Source organism: Sceloporus occidentalis, unplaced genomic scaffold (genome assembly GCF_023333645.1).
Source record: "Sceloporus occidentalis isolate IW3139 unplaced genomic scaffold, rSceOcc1.0.p SCAF_2, whole genome shotgun sequence".
Taxonomy (NCBI): domain Eukaryota; kingdom Metazoa; phylum Chordata; class Lepidosauria; order Squamata; family Phrynosomatidae; genus Sceloporus; species Sceloporus occidentalis.
Window position 1 is genome coordinate 112,173,207 of NW_028316982.1, and position 19,933 is coordinate 112,193,139.

General features: G+C 41.1%; 1 protein-coding gene across 2 annotated transcripts in view; it reads right to left on the reverse strand.

Annotated features, from left to right (window-relative positions):
* Positions 1-4,210: 4,210 nt before the first annotated feature.
* Positions 4,211-19,933, reverse strand: part of LOC149318883 (RPE-retinal G protein-coupled receptor-like) — a 33,608-nt gene continuing 17,885 nt past the window's right edge. For both annotated transcript variants that reach the window (XM_089507907.1, XM_089507908.1), the window contains exons 2-7: positions 19,478-19,634; positions 17,964-18,085; positions 11,908-12,061; positions 9,518-9,635; positions 6,671-6,784; positions 4,211-5,036 (exon numbers count right to left, since the gene is read on the reverse strand). In XM_089507907.1, coding sequence (XP_089364033.1) covers positions 4,893-5,036; positions 6,671-6,784; positions 9,518-9,635; positions 11,908-12,061; positions 17,964-18,085; positions 19,478-19,634 — 809 coding nt within the window. In that variant the 3' untranslated portion in view covers positions 4,211-4,892. The remainder of the gene's footprint in view (positions 5,037-6,670; positions 6,785-9,517; positions 9,636-11,907; positions 12,062-17,963; positions 18,086-19,477; positions 19,635-19,933) is intronic.

A 19,933-nucleotide genomic window follows, 5' to 3' on the forward strand; every position in this document is an offset into this window, starting at 1 on the left:
AAAAACTCAGAAAAAGGTAACAATTATCCCATGTTAACTGTAGTTTTGTTTGCAGCCCCTCCCAAACTGAATTGGATGCATTAGAGATGCATGTGAACAACAAAGATTCAACCTGGATTCATCCTGGATTATTTTCGCCATCTGAATAGCCCTAAAGTCTTGAAATGTGAAGTTTCTTGTCTGTCCAGGATTATTCTCATTCCCAGTGTTCTGTTGACTCTTGAGAAACATGGTTTTTGACCATTTTCCAAATATTTTCAAATGTTGTTTCCATCCTCACTCTTCTCTACTCCTTTCACCCATATTTATACCAGAAATGGCATTTTTATGATATCATCCTTTCTCAAATTCATTCATACTCTTCCCAAATTAAAAAAAAAAATCACAATTCAGACATTGTACAGAATGAAATCTCAGTTAACTACCGAGGAAGCCCTGCCTGAATTTTAATATTCCTTCTCTTAAAGGAATAATACTTCTAAATACTGTTTCATCAGTGCCCCTTTTCCTAAGCATATTAACGGAAAAGGGTCTCCTGCAGTCTCCTCAGTCTGGTAGGAGGCTGTGTGACTTCTATAAAAAGGCTCACACAGTTTCTAAATTGGTCAAATCCTCTCGGTGCATTACAAGTTACCTCAAGAAAGCAGGTCAATGTTAATGAACAGGGCTTGAAAGTTATAACATATGCAGGAAATGATTTTGCAGTCCCAATAGAGGGGCTGTATGGGCTTCAAAATTGGTTTCAGGAAAAAAGGCTCCTTGAATGAACTGTCAAATACTCTTTCCCATTGGTCTGCTCCTCTTCCACTGCTAGAGTCTTTTTCTGTATTCAGTGCTTAGAAAAGCTGTTCATGCAGCTCCCAGAACCCACCAGTCAGTATAACAACCACGCTGATGCATATTTGTATAAAAAATAAACATTACAAGCACATCGTAAGTCTCCCATGTTCTCCAGGGCCTCTCCAATACATTGGCAACCATGTATGGAATAAACATTGGCACATAAGATGGCATTGATAATTAAAAATTTCTTTCAACATATGTGATGGAACAGCATCCTTCATTACAGTCAAGGACAATAGGCTACCTTAAGAGGTAAAGGGCAGGCCATGAATTACACACAGCTCTGCCCTTCAACACTGCATCACTGCTCCTTACCCCTCAACATCTCCGGCTTGAGACAGCCACTTCATAGTGCTTAAAAGAAAATCTCAGTGGTCAAAAGGAAACTCAAGTTGATAGTGTTGCACTTAGAAAAATATGATGCTCTGGGAAGTGAGGATATACATATTATATTGTTACTCACTCTCTTAGACAAGTACCATTTCCCAAGAAGCAAAATGTTGAGGAGCAACATGAATTGGCTTTTATTTTAATTAAACACTGATTTCAAAGGGAATGGAAATTACAGTTACCTCCATATCTGCATAAGAAGAAGAAAAGACTTGGATTCAGCATAATCATGCTTAGACAGACTGATATCCAGTGAGCCATGATGGAATGAAGTCTCATTGTTTTCAATGAATCTAAGCATGAGTAAGCCTAGAGCCAATTCTATGTCCTCTCCTTCAAAACTGCCTGAACAAAGAATGATATGCCATACTGGTGAGCTGGTGAGGATATGAGGATATGAGGTAGGGCTTTCTCAGCCAAATATTCCACAAGGGTAAAATAGTCTTACACTTTCAGCATTCCACTCTTAATTGAAATCTTATTCTAGTGATATGATTTTGCTCAAAGAAATAGTATTCTGTTATATGTTTCAGACTACAACTCCCATAATCTCTTACTGTTAGCCATGTTGGCTGGGTATTCTAGGAGGGGAAATCCATATTTGGAGAGTCCATGTCTCCATGCACAGAATATTCACAGGGGCTTTTCTCAATAGGTATGAACAAGCGAGACATGTTGTAAACATTATAGGAAAATGATCTACCAATGTACTTATCTTTCTAAACATAATTATATCAGAAAATAACTTAGCCTTATGTAGACAGGAGATTCTTTACTGTTACATTCCCAGAAGCATTCACTCCTCCAAAATGGTTTTCTGATTAAAGGTGAGTACATACTTCTCTGGCTTCCTGGGTAATGATACCTATTGAATTTAATAAACATGTAATCCCTCCCCTGACATTATTCCTGATCCAAAGACACAATACAGATTCAGGACTCAGAGCTGGTCAGTCTCAGTTTATAATCCTGTATGTTCTTGTTTTGAATTGGCTGCTGTACGTCTACTGAGCCATTCTGTGTATTGTCCTCCTAATCCTTTTCTGAATATATAAGAGGCTTAAAGTATAGGGGGGGGGGGGAGATAAAGAAAGCGTTGTTTTATGCTGACCCTTGACTACATGGCTTTAATCGTATTTACATTTATACAATTCCTCATCGGCTACGGAGATTCCCTCCACCCCATTTTGAGATACAGCAACCATGGGCTGCTTTTCTCTTTACTTCCTCCCACCCACTCTAGCATGGCAAGGCAGTAATAGTGTCCCCAACAGGATTAGTTTCCCTCCATTTTCTATTATTAATCCCATTGCAAAGCCAACTTCATAGGCCTCTCATGACCTGCAGCCTGAGAGACTGTGGCCTAGTTCTTGGTGTGGTGGCAAGCTTGTGTGTGTGTGAGTGTGTGTGCAAATCTTACAAACAACTCTCTTCAGTTGGAAAACTAGGATGGGACAGAGAAGGCCAAGGCAGAACCCTTCTCTCTGCTGTTCATATGTTGTACTCACTGCATGGACAGGTTATATTCTGGTTTTCATTCTGGAAAGATTTTCCTTTTGGATGGAAGGGTATTCAAACATGCCAGTTTAGAGATGGGCTAGAAATTTTTACATTTCAGTCTCACACTTTTGAACTGCTATGCAGATAGAAATTCACTTTCCTTTTATATTTACACTTGTCTGCATTTGCAAGTGAATTTTCCAACCAAAATACGCATATGAAAATTACATTCAAAATGGGTATACTAATGAAAAAGAATGTTAAAAAATGCTATTTTAGGCAAACTACTTAGAATATTTTAGCCCACCTTGCATAAAATGCATAGTTGTACAATGATGCATATAACTTTCCAAATTAACTTCCACTTTAAAAAAGTTACCAGGGATAAATTCAATGTTAATCCAAACTAGAATAACTTCTTTGAAATTAGTGTGATTTGTGATTACCAAGGCCCATTCATTTCAATGGATTTACTCTAGTTGGGACTAACATTTGCTTTAGCCCTGAAAGCTCAAGATGAACTGAATTTAAGATTGAGAAAATTGCTACAGTTTGAGAAGAACTAAGCTTAAGATATAATAATAATAATAATAATAATAATAATAATAAAAAACCCAAGAGAAAAGAATTCCATCAATTCCTATGTCAGGTCCACCTGTCTGAAATGGTATAGCCTAGCCATAGGTTTAAGACCTCATGCTTATACACTAGGAGTGGCAATTGTGTGGATCTTCAGGTGTTGTTGTGAATTCCAGGTAATGTTCAGCTAGAATCTAAGCTCAGCCGGTCTCTTTTCAAAACCAGGAAGCTCCTGGCTTTACAAATCGGATGGCTGAGCTTGGATTCTAGCTGGATGTTACCCGGGATTCACCCGGTCGGTGGCATCAGTGGCAAAACATATGTGATAATATCACAATACATCCCGAATTAGAACTGAATTTGTCAGCAGTAAATTGCTTTTTTTAGCTGTATGCTAAACTCCTTAGTGACATGATTACTATCTGCTGGACCACAGTGATATAATCTGCATCATAGGCTTTCCATACTGTCCACAGTATGAACAGCAAATCTTCACTTGACTCATCTTCACTTAGCTCAGAATCCTGCAGCTCTGTAACCCCCAAAAGGAATATTACCAAGCTGTGGGAAAGACCTGAGGTGATGGGTGACATATCTCCCAACATCTGACACCAGCTTGAAAACATGAAAACAAAGTGGCTTAGTACAGCATCAGACTTCATTAAAATAGTAAAATCTTCAGGGAGACTACTAGACTGAGACATCTTAAATCTGTGTAAGACATGATATAATATACACTTATTTGATGGTGTTGGCTTCTGAAATATCCAGTTCAGCATCAGATGTCAGTGGAAATAAATGGTACACACCAAGGAGCAGCATGTCTCAGAGAGAAATTCCTGCTTTAACAAACATCCATTTATGCAAATAGAAAACACAGACACAAGCATATGGCATAACAATACTGGATAACTCCTTTAATCTCTCAATAACCCAGAAATACCATATGTACACATCAAATAGAAATCCTTTCTATCAGTCCTTACTGGAGTCCCTTGGTGTTTCATTTTCTACCGTTTGTTTTCTGACATTTGCCCAATTTGTCTACCCTCCTCCTGCCAAAGGCGCTTCACAAGTTCCAATTTATTTGCGGTGACATAGAAAATGAGTCTGACATGGGCTCACAGAGGGTGGAGGCAGCTCATTTGACAAATAACACATGACAGGTTGAAAGATAACTGCAACGGTTATATCTGCATGGCATCCTTTCAACACTACAGTAATTGCTGGCAGACAATGCAAAGGGAAAAAATGTTTCCAGTGTGGAACCACAATCAATTAAGTTACAGAAAATGCACATGCTTTCTGCTACTGGTTGCTTTTGGCTGTGTTATGCCTGACTTAATTGAGAGCTATTTCACCCATTACACAGCAACAAACCTGAATTCAATACTGTGTGCACACTCTGTAGGAAGCTGCGCTCAATGCCAGTTGTATGCTAAATGCATCTGTAAGATATCACCATTAAAAATACCCATTCACATGTTATCTTTTAAAGTGTACACAGAAAAACCCCCAGACACAACTAAAATTAATGAATGTCATGTGCGAAGAGGCTCTTAGCTGAATGTTGCCACAAGTTACTTAGTTTTGTTATCAACTTCAGCTTTCTCGATCTTCTGTCCTGTGAGGAATTGCCATATTCCCCCTCGGTAGTTTTCATTCCCTAGGGCATAGATTAAGGCATTCACTGCTGGTGAAGTCTTGGCAATTACAGCAGGAATCTGTTAGGAAGTACATTTGTTAGCATAAGATTAGTAAAGGCTCATGCTTCCACAGTGAGAATTTCAGCAAAGAATGAAATGCATTAGGTTTGGATGTCATTCTGACCTGCAACTGTTTTTTTTTAATATGAGTCACATTCCTAAATGAGCATGGTCTGATAAGCCAGCAATAATAATAATAATAATAATAATAATAATAATAATAATAATAATAACTTTATTACAGCCATTTGGCCAGCATAAGCCAGCAATATTGGCTTTGCCCATTGCCCTACATGAGCTGAATCACAATTAAAAGGCCAGTTGAACTACTTTATTTTCAGTGTAAACAACAACCCTTCATTTAAAATAGAATCCCCAAACATGGTACCCTTTATGCAAGTGGCATAATTGTCACTTGCTATTTGATGTTCTCTTGTTGCCTGTTTTATTGAATCATTTCCTGTTTTGCTATGTATTTTATATGTATTATCCTACTAGAAAGGCCTCTTCCCCACCACCACTCCCTTTGTGTCGTGTCTTTTCAGATTGTAAGCCTGAGGGCAGGGAACCGTCCAATTAAAAAGATTGTATGTACAGCGCTGTGTAAATTTACAGCGCTTTATAAATAAAGGTTAATAATAATAATAATAATAATAATAATAATAATTTAGAAGTGTTGGACTACACTTTCCATGATCCCAGACCAGCACGGTCATATATCCAATTTACACAGTTTTTGGGAACAGTTTCCCACAATATATGATTTTTTAAATTTTCTCTCTAATCTTCTTTGTAATGATTTTCTCTGAATGATTCCCAACCTAAAGTACTCAGATGTTATTGGGCTTCAACTCAAGGAAAACCCTAGCCAACATGACCAGTGGTTCGGAATGCTGGGAACTGTAGTCCAACAGCATTGGAGGTCCCAAGTTTGTAAATGTATATCATCTTTTTATCCTTTTGTGGGACATAATATTGAGCAAAATGTGAATCATGAAGGATAATTGAGTTTTGCTTTTGTATATTTGTTCAGAAACTGCAAGGTAGGCAGGTTAGCATTAAAGTGAGTGAAATGAATGTTACTAACACTCCTGACTATGACTGGTGTTGGAACAAAATTCATCTTCCACTTTTTTTAAAAAAGTAATCTTGTTCAATTTGACAGAAAAGAACTTTCCTCTGAAACAAATTTAAAAGTGGAATTTTTTTTGATGAAGTTCTTTGCTGACAGGGTGTTTGGTTTTTGTGCTTAACATAGTTATGAAGTAGCTGATGGCTGCTCATGAGCCTTTCTTCTTTCACCGTTGAATCATGTCTCCAGTGGTCTGCAGTCTCCAGCTTGCCACACTTCAATAAAAGTATAGGGGATGATAGTATGAAGTGATTTCTCCAATGGGGCTTAATCAGATTGGAAAGTGTGGGCAGCTAGTGAGGCTGAAGAGCAATGAAGAGATAGAAAGAAAGCTCCTAGCTCCTTTGGCTGCTTTAGAATAAAAAAGTAAGCTGACAAATGCCGCCAAAAGACATTCTAAAATACTGCTAGAAGGAGGCAGAAAAACAGAAGTGAAGTTTGGGGGAAGGGGGGAAAGCTTTTTTTTTTTTTGAGAACGCAAAGGACAGGAAGAGTACTACATCAGACTATTTTTACATACCATTAAGATTTTGGGTGAGATGAAAGCCACACTTTCAACTGCAGCATAGAAGCATAAAAGTGAGTAAGGTCCCCAGCAAATGACCAAAGATTTCACTGGCAAACCAGTGTTAAACTGGAAAAATAAAAATAAAGAATAGGTTAGTATCCTATTTATAATTCATATAAAATGTCAGGAAAGATACAATCATCAAATCTTTGGGGGTTTTTTGGGGGGAGGGATACAACATTTTGGACTTTTTCAGATGGGCAAAAGGGATAAGAGCAGAGTGGGATGCTCCCTTCAGTGTCGTGCAATTCGGTGAAGATTTTCAGATGACGTTGTGCAATGTTGCGATAATCCCATTATTATTCCGTGAACAAAGATGAGTTTTTCGGCTGCTTTTCATTCATGGGACTTTCCCGTGCATAAAAAGCAGTTGTAAAACTTTATTCCCAGGATAACAACGAGTTTATTGCGGCATCACACAACATCTGAAAATCTTTGCCCAATTGCGCGATTCTGACAGGAACATCCTGCTATGCTCCCATCCCTTTTGCCCATCTGGAAATCTCCTTTGTTGTTGTTGCATGCCTTCAAGTAATTTCTGACTTATGGCAATCCTATCACAGATTTTTCTTGGCAAGATATGTTCAGAGGAGGTTTGTCATTGCTTTCTCCTGAGGCCGAGAGCATTTGATTTGTCCAAGGTCACCCTGTGGGTTCAATAGCTAAGGGGAGAATCAAACCCTGATCTCTGGAGTCATAGTCCCACATTCAAACCACTATGCCACACTGGCTCCCTTAGCCAGTAAGATTTAGGAAAAGGAAATCCCACCTTTGCTACATTTTTTGTTGATTTTTATTTGTTTTCAAAGAATCCCTCTCAGCATGGGTTTTCCGAAAGTGAGGTTTTTCCCATTTCTTTTTGGAAAACCAGTTTGTTCCTGGGTCCCAGCAAATGTGAACTTGTACCCAGTCATGATCAGGGGGAGGGATAAAGGTCAGAGAGTAGGCAGTGGGCAGAACATGCCTCCCCTCTCACACCGGTTGCTTTGCAAGCAGCATTTTTTGTGTGTATAATTTTTATTTTGTGACAGATTATGTGAATGCCTGTGCTACACTGATAATGTGTATGCTTGTGCTACATATGTTTTCCTTTCAGCAAACTGATAGAAATGTGTGAATGCTTGTGCTACATTTCCCTTTCGCTTGTTCTTCCACAAGTTACCCCCCTCCCATGCTCCAGGGAGGGAATGGTGGCTGTCTTGGGGCTCCTGAACCCCTCAGCTCCCTCTCCAGGCTCCCGGCTCTCATCTGCCCTTGGTAGCCTCATTGGCAGGGAGCCTGGCCAGAGCGCTCCTGAGTCCTCCTCTGCCTCCTCCTTCCTCCAGCTGAGAGAGTGTGACTTGGCCAGAGTGTGTGCCTTGAACCAGTGTGGCACGGTGCGGTGGCACTCCGTTTCCACCCCCCTTGCCGGCTCTCTTCCTTGCCCGGGCCTCCGTTTTCCCTCCCCTCCTCCTTGGTCTGGCCCTGATTCAGCTCCAGGAGGGGGAAGAAAGCAATGGAGAGGGAGGGAGAGGAGTCAGGAAGGTCCTCTGGGGATCTCTTGCTAGCTGCTCTCCTCTCTCCCTCCCTCCTCCTAGAGCTGAAGTGGGGCCAGAGCAAGGAGACCCCAGGCCTGGATAAGGAAGAGAGACAGCAGGGGAAGGAGGAGGAAATGGAGCACTGTACCAGTTCAAGGCACACGCTCTAGGCAAGTCACAGCCGGAGGGAGGAAGAGGAGGAGAAGGAGGCCAGGCTCCCCACCATCACATCTGCATTGACCCTGACCCTGGGATGAACTTCCAGTTTTCCCCATGTCACTTTTTGCTGGGATGCTGGTGTTTGTTTGTTTTTTTTTTTTTTTAAATTGCACACATTTACAGAATATGCGAACGTTCCCACTAAATTTGTTTTAAAAAAGGAGAAGGCAAAACACCCATGCTGTTGACGAATGGCTGCAGCAGATACATGACACATCACCATTGACGACAGCAGAAGTGAATATGCAATTCATTTGACTGACAACAGGGAGGCTCCATCTTAAATTGCTACTTTTGTGAGGTATCAACATCAGTGGGGTAAACTGAACTGGGGAGGTTTGATCGGGGTAAAGGTAGTGGGAACTTCTTTCCAGAGAGATTCAGTATGGGGATTACCGGCTCTGCCCAGATCTACCCAGGGCAAAAGGGCTAGTGGGAATGGAGCCGAAAAGTAGGAGAGTGTCAGTTTCCCCATCTGAGTCCTTTCCAGGGTAGTCTGAGGCTTGTTACAGACAGGCCAAAATAAAGCTGCTTCGAGTCACTTTGGAGGTATGGTATTTCAATGATGCATGCGTCCTAAGAGTCCAAAAGCTGCACCAAAGCTGCACTCCAGTCCTTAGAACTGGAGTGTGGCTTTGGTGCGGCTTTTGGACTCTTAGGACACATGCATAATTGAAATACCATACCTCCAAAGTGACTCGAAGCAGCTTTATTTTGGCTTGTCTGTAACAGGCCTGAATTCTCTTGTGTTCAAACATTCACCTTCTACTGCCTCTTGGGTTGTGGGAGGCTCATCACTCTAAATCAATAATCTCCCTAACAAAATGAGATCTGGTACAGAGTACATGATTGACCAGTTCTTTCTCCTCTCAGTTTAAATTCATGTTCTCTTCAAGCTGTGTGTATTTTTAAAAATGATGACAAATGATGTAAGTCACATTGTCTTATTTCAGCATAATATACAACCAAGCTCTCTGAGATTCCTTCACGAACAGGCAAGGTAGTAGCATTCAAAGCTTTGCTCAGAAACTCTAAAAGAATTTGCTTTGGAGGGTTTTCTTACCTTCAACTGTCCAGTTTTCTTGAATTTGTGATCAATAGATTGGTAGGCTGTTAGCATGATGAAAACTGGTATCACAAAATTGAAAAGGGCCAGAGGAATAAGGTATGTGATATAGTTTCTAAGGAGCAAAGAGATATAGAGATGCATTATTCTGTGTAGTAACTGTATATGTTTGACATGGAAAAAAACCACTCCTCATAATAGAAATAATACACTGAATTAGATTTAGCAAAATGGCTTAAAGACTACCATTCTGGGTAATACTGTAACTTTCAGAAGTTTTGCCCATTTGTCTGTATGCTGGGGGTGGTGGTGGCAGAGAAAGATTGTTGAGTTAGTACAGGGTGGGGGCACTTTAGTTTCTGGGCCACAAGAAGAGAGGTGATATGAGCAAAGTAGAAAGCAAAGGACTGTACTACAAAACAGTGGCATCTCCCAGTGTGGCAACCACAGACTTCTCTACAATAGCATTAGCAAAAGGCTAATTTAGGATCTCCCATGGAATTAGCAGAATAATAATAATAATAATAATAATAATAATAATAATAATAATTTATGGTATTTATACCCCACCCTTCAGTCCTAAAGGCTCTCATGTTATGACATGCCAGCCACAGAGGCACAGAAGCAAGGTGCTACCTGGTCCTTTCTGCCACTGTCTTGTAGAAGGCCTGGTTGTGCTTCCTTGGCAAATAACAACAAACAAAAACACTAATTAGGGTTGCCAGAATGAAAACTGAAGAAAGATCCTATACATTTAATGGTTGTGGACAAGAGGGAAAATCAGCAAATGTCGCTGTGAAAAATGGGAGTCCCTCAATTTGATCAGAGCCTTCTTCCCAGATAACACACAGGAAAGACTGTGGTGGTAATGAGTAGAGTCAATGGCATGACACCATCACTGAACTGCAACAAGAGGCTAACACACAGAAGAAGAAACACTACCAATGAAGACTCTAGAACGACCCAGAGAAGAAACAGCAACGTATTCCAGTGCCAGCACTGGCCATGGGAACAGAGACTGGGAAGATGCTTGTTGATGTGCCCAGAGGAAAGGAGGAACAACTTCAGACACCAGCAAGGATTGTTTCTGCACCTGAGCAGATATCACTTTCCATCACGATGCAGCAAGAGTCTCAAGCAAGTCCTTCACTCCAGGACAAGCAGCTGGTTCCACTGGAGTTTCAACAGTTCCAGAAAGAGCAGAAAGGAGACCAGAGTCTACAAGCTATATGGAAGATGGTCTCCTGAACTGTTAAGTAGTCCGTATTTGTGATAGATACAGGTCACCTAGACCACAGGCATGGTTGAAAAACTTCTCACCACAGAAGGCTCATTCCATCTGGCTCCTGTGAATATCCTGGGGCTTTCCCCCTGAAAGACCACTAAGAAGAACAACTGGATCATTATGCGATTGTTTTCCAACACATCAGTAATGCTGGACTGACAATCAAGGACAAAATTTGGTGATCTGTTTTACATGTGTGATGTGTGACAGTACAGTTAACTTGTAGTGTTGTGTGCTACATGTCTGTCTAACTTTTCTTTCCTAGGTCACAGGATGAAATCATAGTCAGTGTGGTTCCAGCTTCTAGCTGTTCCCAGAACAGCTGAAATGTGTGTGTGTTTGTGTGATAATGCATGTTGGTTTCTCCCTCTCTCTCTCTCTTTCTTTCCTAGGCTGGAGGACAAGATGGTTCTTCATGTAAGAGATAACCTTTTGCTATAGAATTTCCTTACTTAGAATAAAACTTTTTTCTTTTAAAGCACTCTATCTCTCCTGCACTTCTTTCCATGTGCCTTGGTTTGGCCCTGTTCTTCTCTACAGTTGGCAAGAGAAGTGCCAGTGGAATTCCCAGCAATGTCCCAGTGTGTTGCTAAAGTGGAAGGAGTCAGTCATTGAGTGGTGGCAATGAGTTCTTCAGACAAAAAGTGACCTCCAGAGGTCCTGTCCAGCTCAGGCAGGAAAAGGAAGGGGGACCCAGAGAATACTCACACTTGCTGGTTATCTAGGTGCATGACAAGCAACACATGCTGAAATTCACTCTTCTACACAACCATTACAGTTAGAGGAGTCTTTTGCAGTTTTCATCCTGGCAACCCTAAAAGGCATCATTACATCATATGTAATGAATAAACAATTTTAACAATTTTTTTAAAAATAGTTGCTGGGTATCCATGATCTGCCCTGGAGATTTTTGATATAGGATATAATATATGTGTAAATAAAAAAAAGTATTCTAGCTCAGAGGTAGGTAACCTTTGGCTTGTGGGCTTAATCTGGTCCACAGAGGATCTGAATCTAACCTATGCAGGTGCCCAGATCATCCCTCTCTTCTGATCCCTTCCGCCTCAAAACCCCAGCCCCTGTTACGCCAGATTTCCCTCACCTGTCTCCTTTTGTATAGTCCAATGTACAGCAGGTTCTCAGAGGCTCATAATCATATTCGCCCCAACCCAGCAGCGGCATTGCAGCCCAAAAGGCAGAAAAAAGCCATAGAAATATTGCCATGGAGATCACAGAACCCCACTGCAGCTTACTTCCTGCAAATGAGAGAAACATCCTCTAAAGTTGGAAGCAGAATGAACAAAAAAGGGAAATGGGAAGGATATATCCATGCAATTTGGAATGACTAGGGATTTCTATAGGGTATGTAATTATTGCTTAGAGAAGAGAATGGGTACTTGTGAAATTTCTGTTTAACTAGGAGTTTCCTGTTTAAAGTGTATGCTGGGAGGAGAGAGAAAAAAAGAGAAATTATTTGAGGTATAGCTAATATTTGGATGTAAACCCCAATAAGGAGTGCTTCACAATAACTCCAGCTAGGTATTTGGAACAGCTACTTGGCTCTTATTATATACATTCATGACCGCCAGCTGAATCCATTTTAATGTAGAGATTACAACACTGTCCTCCTTCAGGACCACTGGTCAATGACAGGGGTGGGAAGAGTTTGCCTTACAGTCTATATGCAGCCAACCAAGCTGTTTTTGTGGTCCTAACACCCCCATTCTATTTTTGGGGAGATAGAAAATGCCCCCACCTATGAGCAGCATTTCCGCACTGAGTGTCACCCAGTGTACGTGGGGGGGGGGGGACTTGTGGGGGTGAGGCTTTCAGAAGGTGGGACTTCCAGTTGTGGGAGTTCTGGGGGCTTCTGGTGGGTAGGGCTTCTGGTGAGTTCTAGGGGCAGGGCTTCCATTGGACGGTGCGCGCTTCCTGTCCCTGTGCTGGAAAATGATGGGATCTGGAGGCAGCAGCATTCCTGCATGGGGTATTTGACCCCTGCCTATGCTGCTCAATCTCCTCACGTGCTGCTTTGTGCCCCCCTGCACAGATTGCTTTATGTGCTGCATGCACTCCATCCGTCATGTGCAATCCTGTCCTTTTCCTCATCAGGAAAAGGACCGGACTACATGTGGGGGACAGAGTGCATGGGAGACATGGAACTGTGCACATGGGGGGGGGTACAGGGCAGCACGTGGGGAGATTGAATAGTGTGCATGAGAGAAGGAGCATAGGGATGGTATGGGGGGCTGACTAGATGTCACCCTCTTCTCGGGTGTCACCTGGTGCAGCCTGAACCCTCTGCACCCCACAGTGACACTACTGCCTCCTAGTAATGACTAATAGATCCTAGAGTCTAGGAATGCAAATGTAGTTTGCACTCAGTTGACTCAGAAGAGAGGAGAGGAGAGGAGAGGAGAAGAGAGGAGGGGTAAACCCTTGCCCTTTCCAGTTGGATCAGGCAAAAGCAAATTGCTTTTGCTTCTGTGAGCTTGCATGTTCTTCCCCATTAATAATTTTTGCCATCTTGATCACACTCCAGTGTTATCTGGCCACAAGATGTCATGGTTTCCATCCATGAAATCTTGGAGGTTATTCTGTCATCTTGTGTATTGTGTCCAGTTTGCTTCTTCATTTGGGATGGAGAAGCTGGGGAGGACATCATGTCTTTCACCCCAGTAAGCAAACATCTAGAGCCAATCCCAGTACACTGGTATTTCCAGTACACTCTGCAACATCATTGTATCAGACGTTCTTATTATTTCCCACAATAGTCAAGATTATCATATATATCAATAACCAGTTGTCTGAGTGTCAGTACACATTATAGCCAGAAAAGCTTCAATAAAAGGAAAGCATTTATCAACTTTGGGGAACCCTATGTATAGATGCAAAAATATTTAGGAACAGAAAATTAGAGGAGGAAAAGACCTTTCCCTGTAAAAGGCCAGTGAGAATCATAGAATCATAGAATCATAGAGTTGGAAGAGACCGCAAGGGCCATCCAGTCCAACCCGCTGCCATGCAGGAAATCACAATCAAAGCATCCCCGACAGATAGCCATCCAGCCTCCGTTTGAAGACCTCCAAGGAGGGAGACTCCACTATACTCCGAGGGAGTTTGTTCCACTGTCGAACAGCCCTTACTGTCAGGAAGTTCCTCCTAATGTTGAGGTGGAATCTCTTTTCCTGCAGCTTGCATCCATTGCTCCGGGTCCTAGTGAGGGTGATAACTGACTATTGTGTGGGAAGAAGAGCTTATTGTAAGTTTCTTTTTTGAATCAGAGATACCACGATACCCCAGGCAGCATGGACATGTGTAATTGTGGAACTTATTGTTTGAAAAATAAACTTGTGCAAGCTCTGGGGAAAATAATTGAAAGCATGAGAGCAGGATGGAACTTAGTGTCAGGAGTACTTCTACACTTGTGCAGTCTGATCTTCAGCTGCTTGGCAATAATTATCCGTGGGTTTGACCTTACCATGAGGGTAGGTATACAAAAATGATAAATATTTGAAAACAGTCAGCAGTTTCCAGGAAAAAACACACACTAATGACTGTACATTTCTTATATTGAAATAATCTTGGGTCACAAGCTGCTAAAGCAGCTTTGCTTCAGTGAAAGCACTACTGTTGCTTTTTCTTTTAAAAAGAAAAAGAAAAGCAAAAAGCAAAAGGAAAAACTGTTAGTGCCTGAATGGATAGGATGACTTTAGCTGTTTTCCATAAGTACTGGGGAGCCACTTTGTCTGAGAGAAACAAGTGGGAAAGAACTCAGTGATCTGATCCTACTCACACGGTTAGGTTGCTTATAGATCATTCTGTAGTCTTTCACAGAAAAGGGGCTCTGAGATAAGAAGGGTAATGTTTAAAACAGGGCTGGGGCACCATAAGAGCTTCAGATTTTTGGACCAAGACTTTAACAATTCTTTAGCACTGGTTGTGCTAGGTGGGGCTGAAGTAGGCCAAGATGGCTATAGAGCCCTTGGGTTCCTCTTCAAGTTTCCCATCCTCATTTGAAGGAATCATCATTACACTTTCAGTGTACCAATGCAGAGCCAATGGAAGGGCTTAAGAGAAGACTTTGAAATATATACCACATGGATCAAAGGAATAGCTGCTAATGCCAAGCTGTACTTGCTTGCTTGCTAGATCCAAAAATATATGATGTGAGAATTTTGTACATAAGGATACTTGATATCTTTGTGTGTTAGAAAAAGCAACCATTGAGGTGGGTCTGATCTGGAGTAGGATCATGACATGCTTGGGAGTAGGATCTAACCATTTTCACTCTAGTAATGATCCATATGTTAGTGGGCCTCTTTGAAGCTGCAGAGATAAAAAACTTATAACCAAACTTGCAAGCAGAGCTCAGAATTTTTTTTTTTATGGTCACATCTCTCAGAAATTGCTGGAAGTAACTTTTCTGAGCTCTGCTTCTAAGTCCTTAAGCTTCTTCCTGGTGCACAATTTAAGTAGGTGAAGAGGTCCAGAGGGTTAGATTTCCTGGTCCCAAACATCAAGGGAAGACAATATGTAACTGTAGGTTACATGCACCCCCAGCAGCTGCAGTTTGAACTAGGTTTTTGCTACAGAATTTATTGGTGAATGGCACTGCATAAACATGGGCTCAGTGAATTAGCTTTGCTAATACCAGGTTGAGTAATTCTTACAACATTTCTCAGATGCTTTGTGTTGTTTCTTGCCAACTCAGTTCAGTCCCTACTTATGGGGCAGAGGAAGCATGTGAAGCAAGAGCTGTTGTGGCTAATTTATGGGTCAGTTGAATATATTATCTAAGACAGTGGGATGCCTCTTTGAGATCTGTCAGTCCCTATTTTTGTTGGCTCTTTTTTGAGTGGGGAGAGATGCATTACATGGCTCTTCCATTTGGCTCCTATGATGGAGTCCTCCTATTGTCAATAGCAGGTGAAGGAGGAGGTAATTCTAACAATGGCCATGCAAAAAGGTTAAAACACCCTGTTTTTTACACATAAGAATCTTGATCTGGCTCTTTCCTCCTCTAGCTGACTTTTTTTTTTTTAAAGTGGAGATGCCAGGATAGACTGTAGGTAGACTGTATAACAAACGTTATAACTAGTAGATAGATATTAGAAATTTATTTTAAACATAGTTGTTGAGATCCTGCATCAGAGGCTATGATTCGTAACTTTACAATGTCATAGCTACATCCTTGACAGGACATACTACTCTTCTAGGGAATTGCAAGAGTGCATATCAGGGAGCCTTGCATAGCAACCTGCTGTGCAATGCTAGCCCCCATTTTGCAATGAGTCCCATAGCACTCTGGTGCCCATTGCAGAATGAGTCCCATAGCACTCTGGCTGCATCCGCACCAAAGAAATAATCTGGTTTGACACCATTTTAACTGCCATGGCTAATTCCTAAGGAATTCTGGGAACAACAAATTATAGTTCCCAAAATTCCATAGCATTGAGCCATGGCAGTTAAAATGGGGTCAAACCAGATTATTTCTGCAGTATGGATGTAGCTTCTGATGCCCATGATGCAGTGGGGCCAATGCTGCAATGACCATATTGTTGGCTTCATTTGTTCAATGGTCTGGAAACGTAGCTGGCCTTTGTTCCTCTGCTGAGAATGCAAGCATTACACAGTGTTACAATTCATCTCTACATGACTTGAAATCAGTTTGCAAGGAAACAACTATCTAACAGGATACCATCCAGTGCATTCTAAGGTTTCCACATAGTTCATTACCACTATTAATTTTCTGAAATAATAACTAATTCCTTTCCTGTTTCTCAAATATAACCAAGATAGTTAATTATTAGTCTTTTTTAATATAAAAAGGCCTGAATGGCCTAGAGTACAAAATACACACTCCTTCCATTTCCCTCCTTGCTACCCTTATCTTTTAAAATTGTATTTTATTCTTTTATTGAAGTTGACTTGTTTTAATGCTCTCTTTTTGTATATTTTTAATTGTATTTTTTTTAAAAAAACTATGAACCACTTTGAGTCCTAATTTGGAGGAAAAGTGAGATATAAATGCAGTTGGCCTTCTGTACACATGCGAGTTCCATTCTGGACCCTGGTGCCAATACCCAAAATTGTGGGACCTCAAGCCTCATAATTCTCTATTGACCCACAACATGTGCGTGACTGCATTAGTGTGGCTGCATGCATGTGCCATTATTGAAAATAATGTGGTGGGGCTATTTGTTGATGCTCCAGCCTGTCGATGGCTAGCCTGCTGATATGGAGGGTCAACTGTAAATGTTGTCTTTGTGTGCCTTCAAGCTGTATCAAGTAATTTTCTGGGACTGTGTGTATACGACTTTCCCAAGGTCATCCAGTGGGTTTCGATGGCTAAGCAGGGAAGCAAATTGTGGTATCCAGCACTCACACCACTACACCATGCTGGCTCTAAATTATGATTATGATTAGTGTTCATGAGCAGGTGCTTGAACTCTATGATAGTCCTCCTCCACCATTTAGTGGGGCCCACATCCCCACAACTACAAAAGTAACTAAAAGTTATCATTACTCCACAAAGGGCTGCAGTTCTTTTCCTTAAAAATAAACATAATGCAATGTAATAATATACTTCCTTATTGGGAAATGAAATAGTGACCTCTCCGAGTTTGTCCTTAAGTCTTGGTATGATTGGGTAGTCTTTTAGATCTGGCACAACACACAAAAGGCACAATCAAGTTCCATTGTTTTCAATTTCCATTGAAAAACACATTGTAAATTCTCCCATTGAAGTAAATGGGCCTTAATAGTGTTAAATATGAGCCATGCTAAAAGTGCTAAATATGAGCTATGACCTGGTGGAACAGAACATGCATAATGTGGTTTGAAGCTCCCAGCTGCATTCCTCAGCATTTCTAGGTAGGATTGGAAGGGGCACACCCTAATTCTATGTATTGGTTCAATACAGACAATACTAAATAAAATGAACTAAAGTTCTGAAATAAGGCAGCTTTTGGACCAATGTACCACTTTCCAGCATGAATACAAAAAGATTAATTAAACATCTTAAACTTTTTTGTCATGTTCCCATATCATATTTTATTCTGTACTTCTACAGTCATTCTCATCTTTGTGTACCAAGCCAGATCTCATTGGTAAGCATCAATATTTAAAAACAGCAAACTAGGTAGGAACTCTTACTAGTGCAATATTGATGATGTCGGTCCCAGGCAACTGCAGCTGCTGAACTAATGCTATTCAGTGCTGTTAAAAACCCATGGAATCCATGAATCTGACAACCATCTGATCCATAGGGCCAATATCTGAAAAGAGACAAGGGAAACAGGGGACTATCCATTGGGTGGGACAGTAGGAAACCCTCCCTCAGACATAGTCTTGATAAACAGACAAAGTAAGCATCAGCATCTGTGCAATGCAGGCTCCCTTAGCTGGTGCCCATGAGCTAATGCTCAGAGATTATGGGAGTTGCAGTCCAGCATATCTGGAAGGCATCAGGACAAGATGATATAGAACATCATCAGGAGATGGCTGAGGTTGGGTTTTTGTTGTTTTGTGTACCTTTAAGTTGTTTCCAACTTATGGTGACCCTAAGGTGAACCTATGATGGGGTTTTCTTGGCAAGATTTGTTCAGAAGAGGTTTGCCATTGCCTTCCCCTGAAGCTGAGAGGGTGTGACTTGGCCAAGGTTACCCAATGGATTTTATGGCCAAGTTGGGAGTTGAACCCTGATCTCCAGAGTTGTAATTCAACATTCAAACTACTACACCACACTGGCTGTCTTGATCAGTTATTCAAAGAAAGTGAAAAACAGACACCAGTGACTGGTGGTTTCTATCTTAGTGAGATGGTGAACTCATTGCTAGGTTTCAGTTTGAACTTTTATGGAGCTTTCCAAGAGGCTGAACTTATTTGGGGGATAGGTTTCTGCCCCTGGGTTAACTCATTTAGAGTTCAGACTAGATTCACTACTTCACCAGACACTACTGAAATTAGGAAAAATTATCAATGGGGAAGGGATAACAAACTCTTCCCCTATGACAGATGTTCTTGAAGATACATCCCTCATGCTATCTTAACTCATTTTAACTCAGGCAAGTTTCGAGTATCACAAGTATAGTGGGTGGGTGGAAAATGTTCTCCATGGAATGACTAAAAGGATAGACACAGTAAATGTTAAACACCCATACCTTCCCTCTTGCTCATCTTCTCCTCTACAGATTATCTTTGCAAACATGGCTTTATGAGTATGTATTTGCCCTAACAGGGCATAGCTCTAACCAGAAGCAGCTTGTGTGTCCCATATTGGTGGGACACTGGATCTGCTCAGGGTTTGGATATGCTCTGCTCTGCTCTGCTCTGCTCTGGACATTTTGTGTGCTGAACTCCAGCCACCTCTGTCTGAAAGGATAGTAGCTGTCTGTCTATACTGGAGCTTATTCCAATCATAAAAAATACCAGTTAAAGGAAGTTTCACTATTTAGATTTATAACTCAACCTGTTCAAACACTGTAGCATCCAGACATATTTTACTGTGTATCCTATGTGTGAACAATATCACTTTCATATAGCAGAAACACACAATTTTATTGATAGTTAAAATAAAAAGGATGCACAAATTACATGTATTTATTACTATTGTGTGGGGGGGAAAATGGGGAATAAATTGTCTATAGAAAGAAAGAAAGAAAATGCACCTTAAAAAACTGGAGAACGCTGCAATGAAAGCGTTGAGGCAGATTCCACAGTCAGATAAGGCAAGGTTGAAAACCAGAAAGTTACCAGGAGTTCGAAGTTCTCTGATTTTCCAGAAAGAGACAATGGTCAACAAGTTCAGAGAAAATCCAAGCAATGCTGAAAAGAAACACATTCTGTATTCAGTTTTCGTTACCATTGTTGTTGTTTTTAAATCACAAATCTAACTACCATTATTGTTGTGTGCCTACCATTCACCTCTGACTTCTGGCAACCATAAAGCAATCTTACCTCAGATTTTTCTTTGGCCAAATTTGTTCACAAGGGGTTTGCCACTGTCTTCTTCTGAGGGTGAAAGAATGTGATTCACCCAAAGTCACCCAGTGGGTTTCCATGGCCAAGTGGGGATTCAAACCCTGGTCTTTCTGAGTCCTAGTCCAACATTCAAACTGCTATAC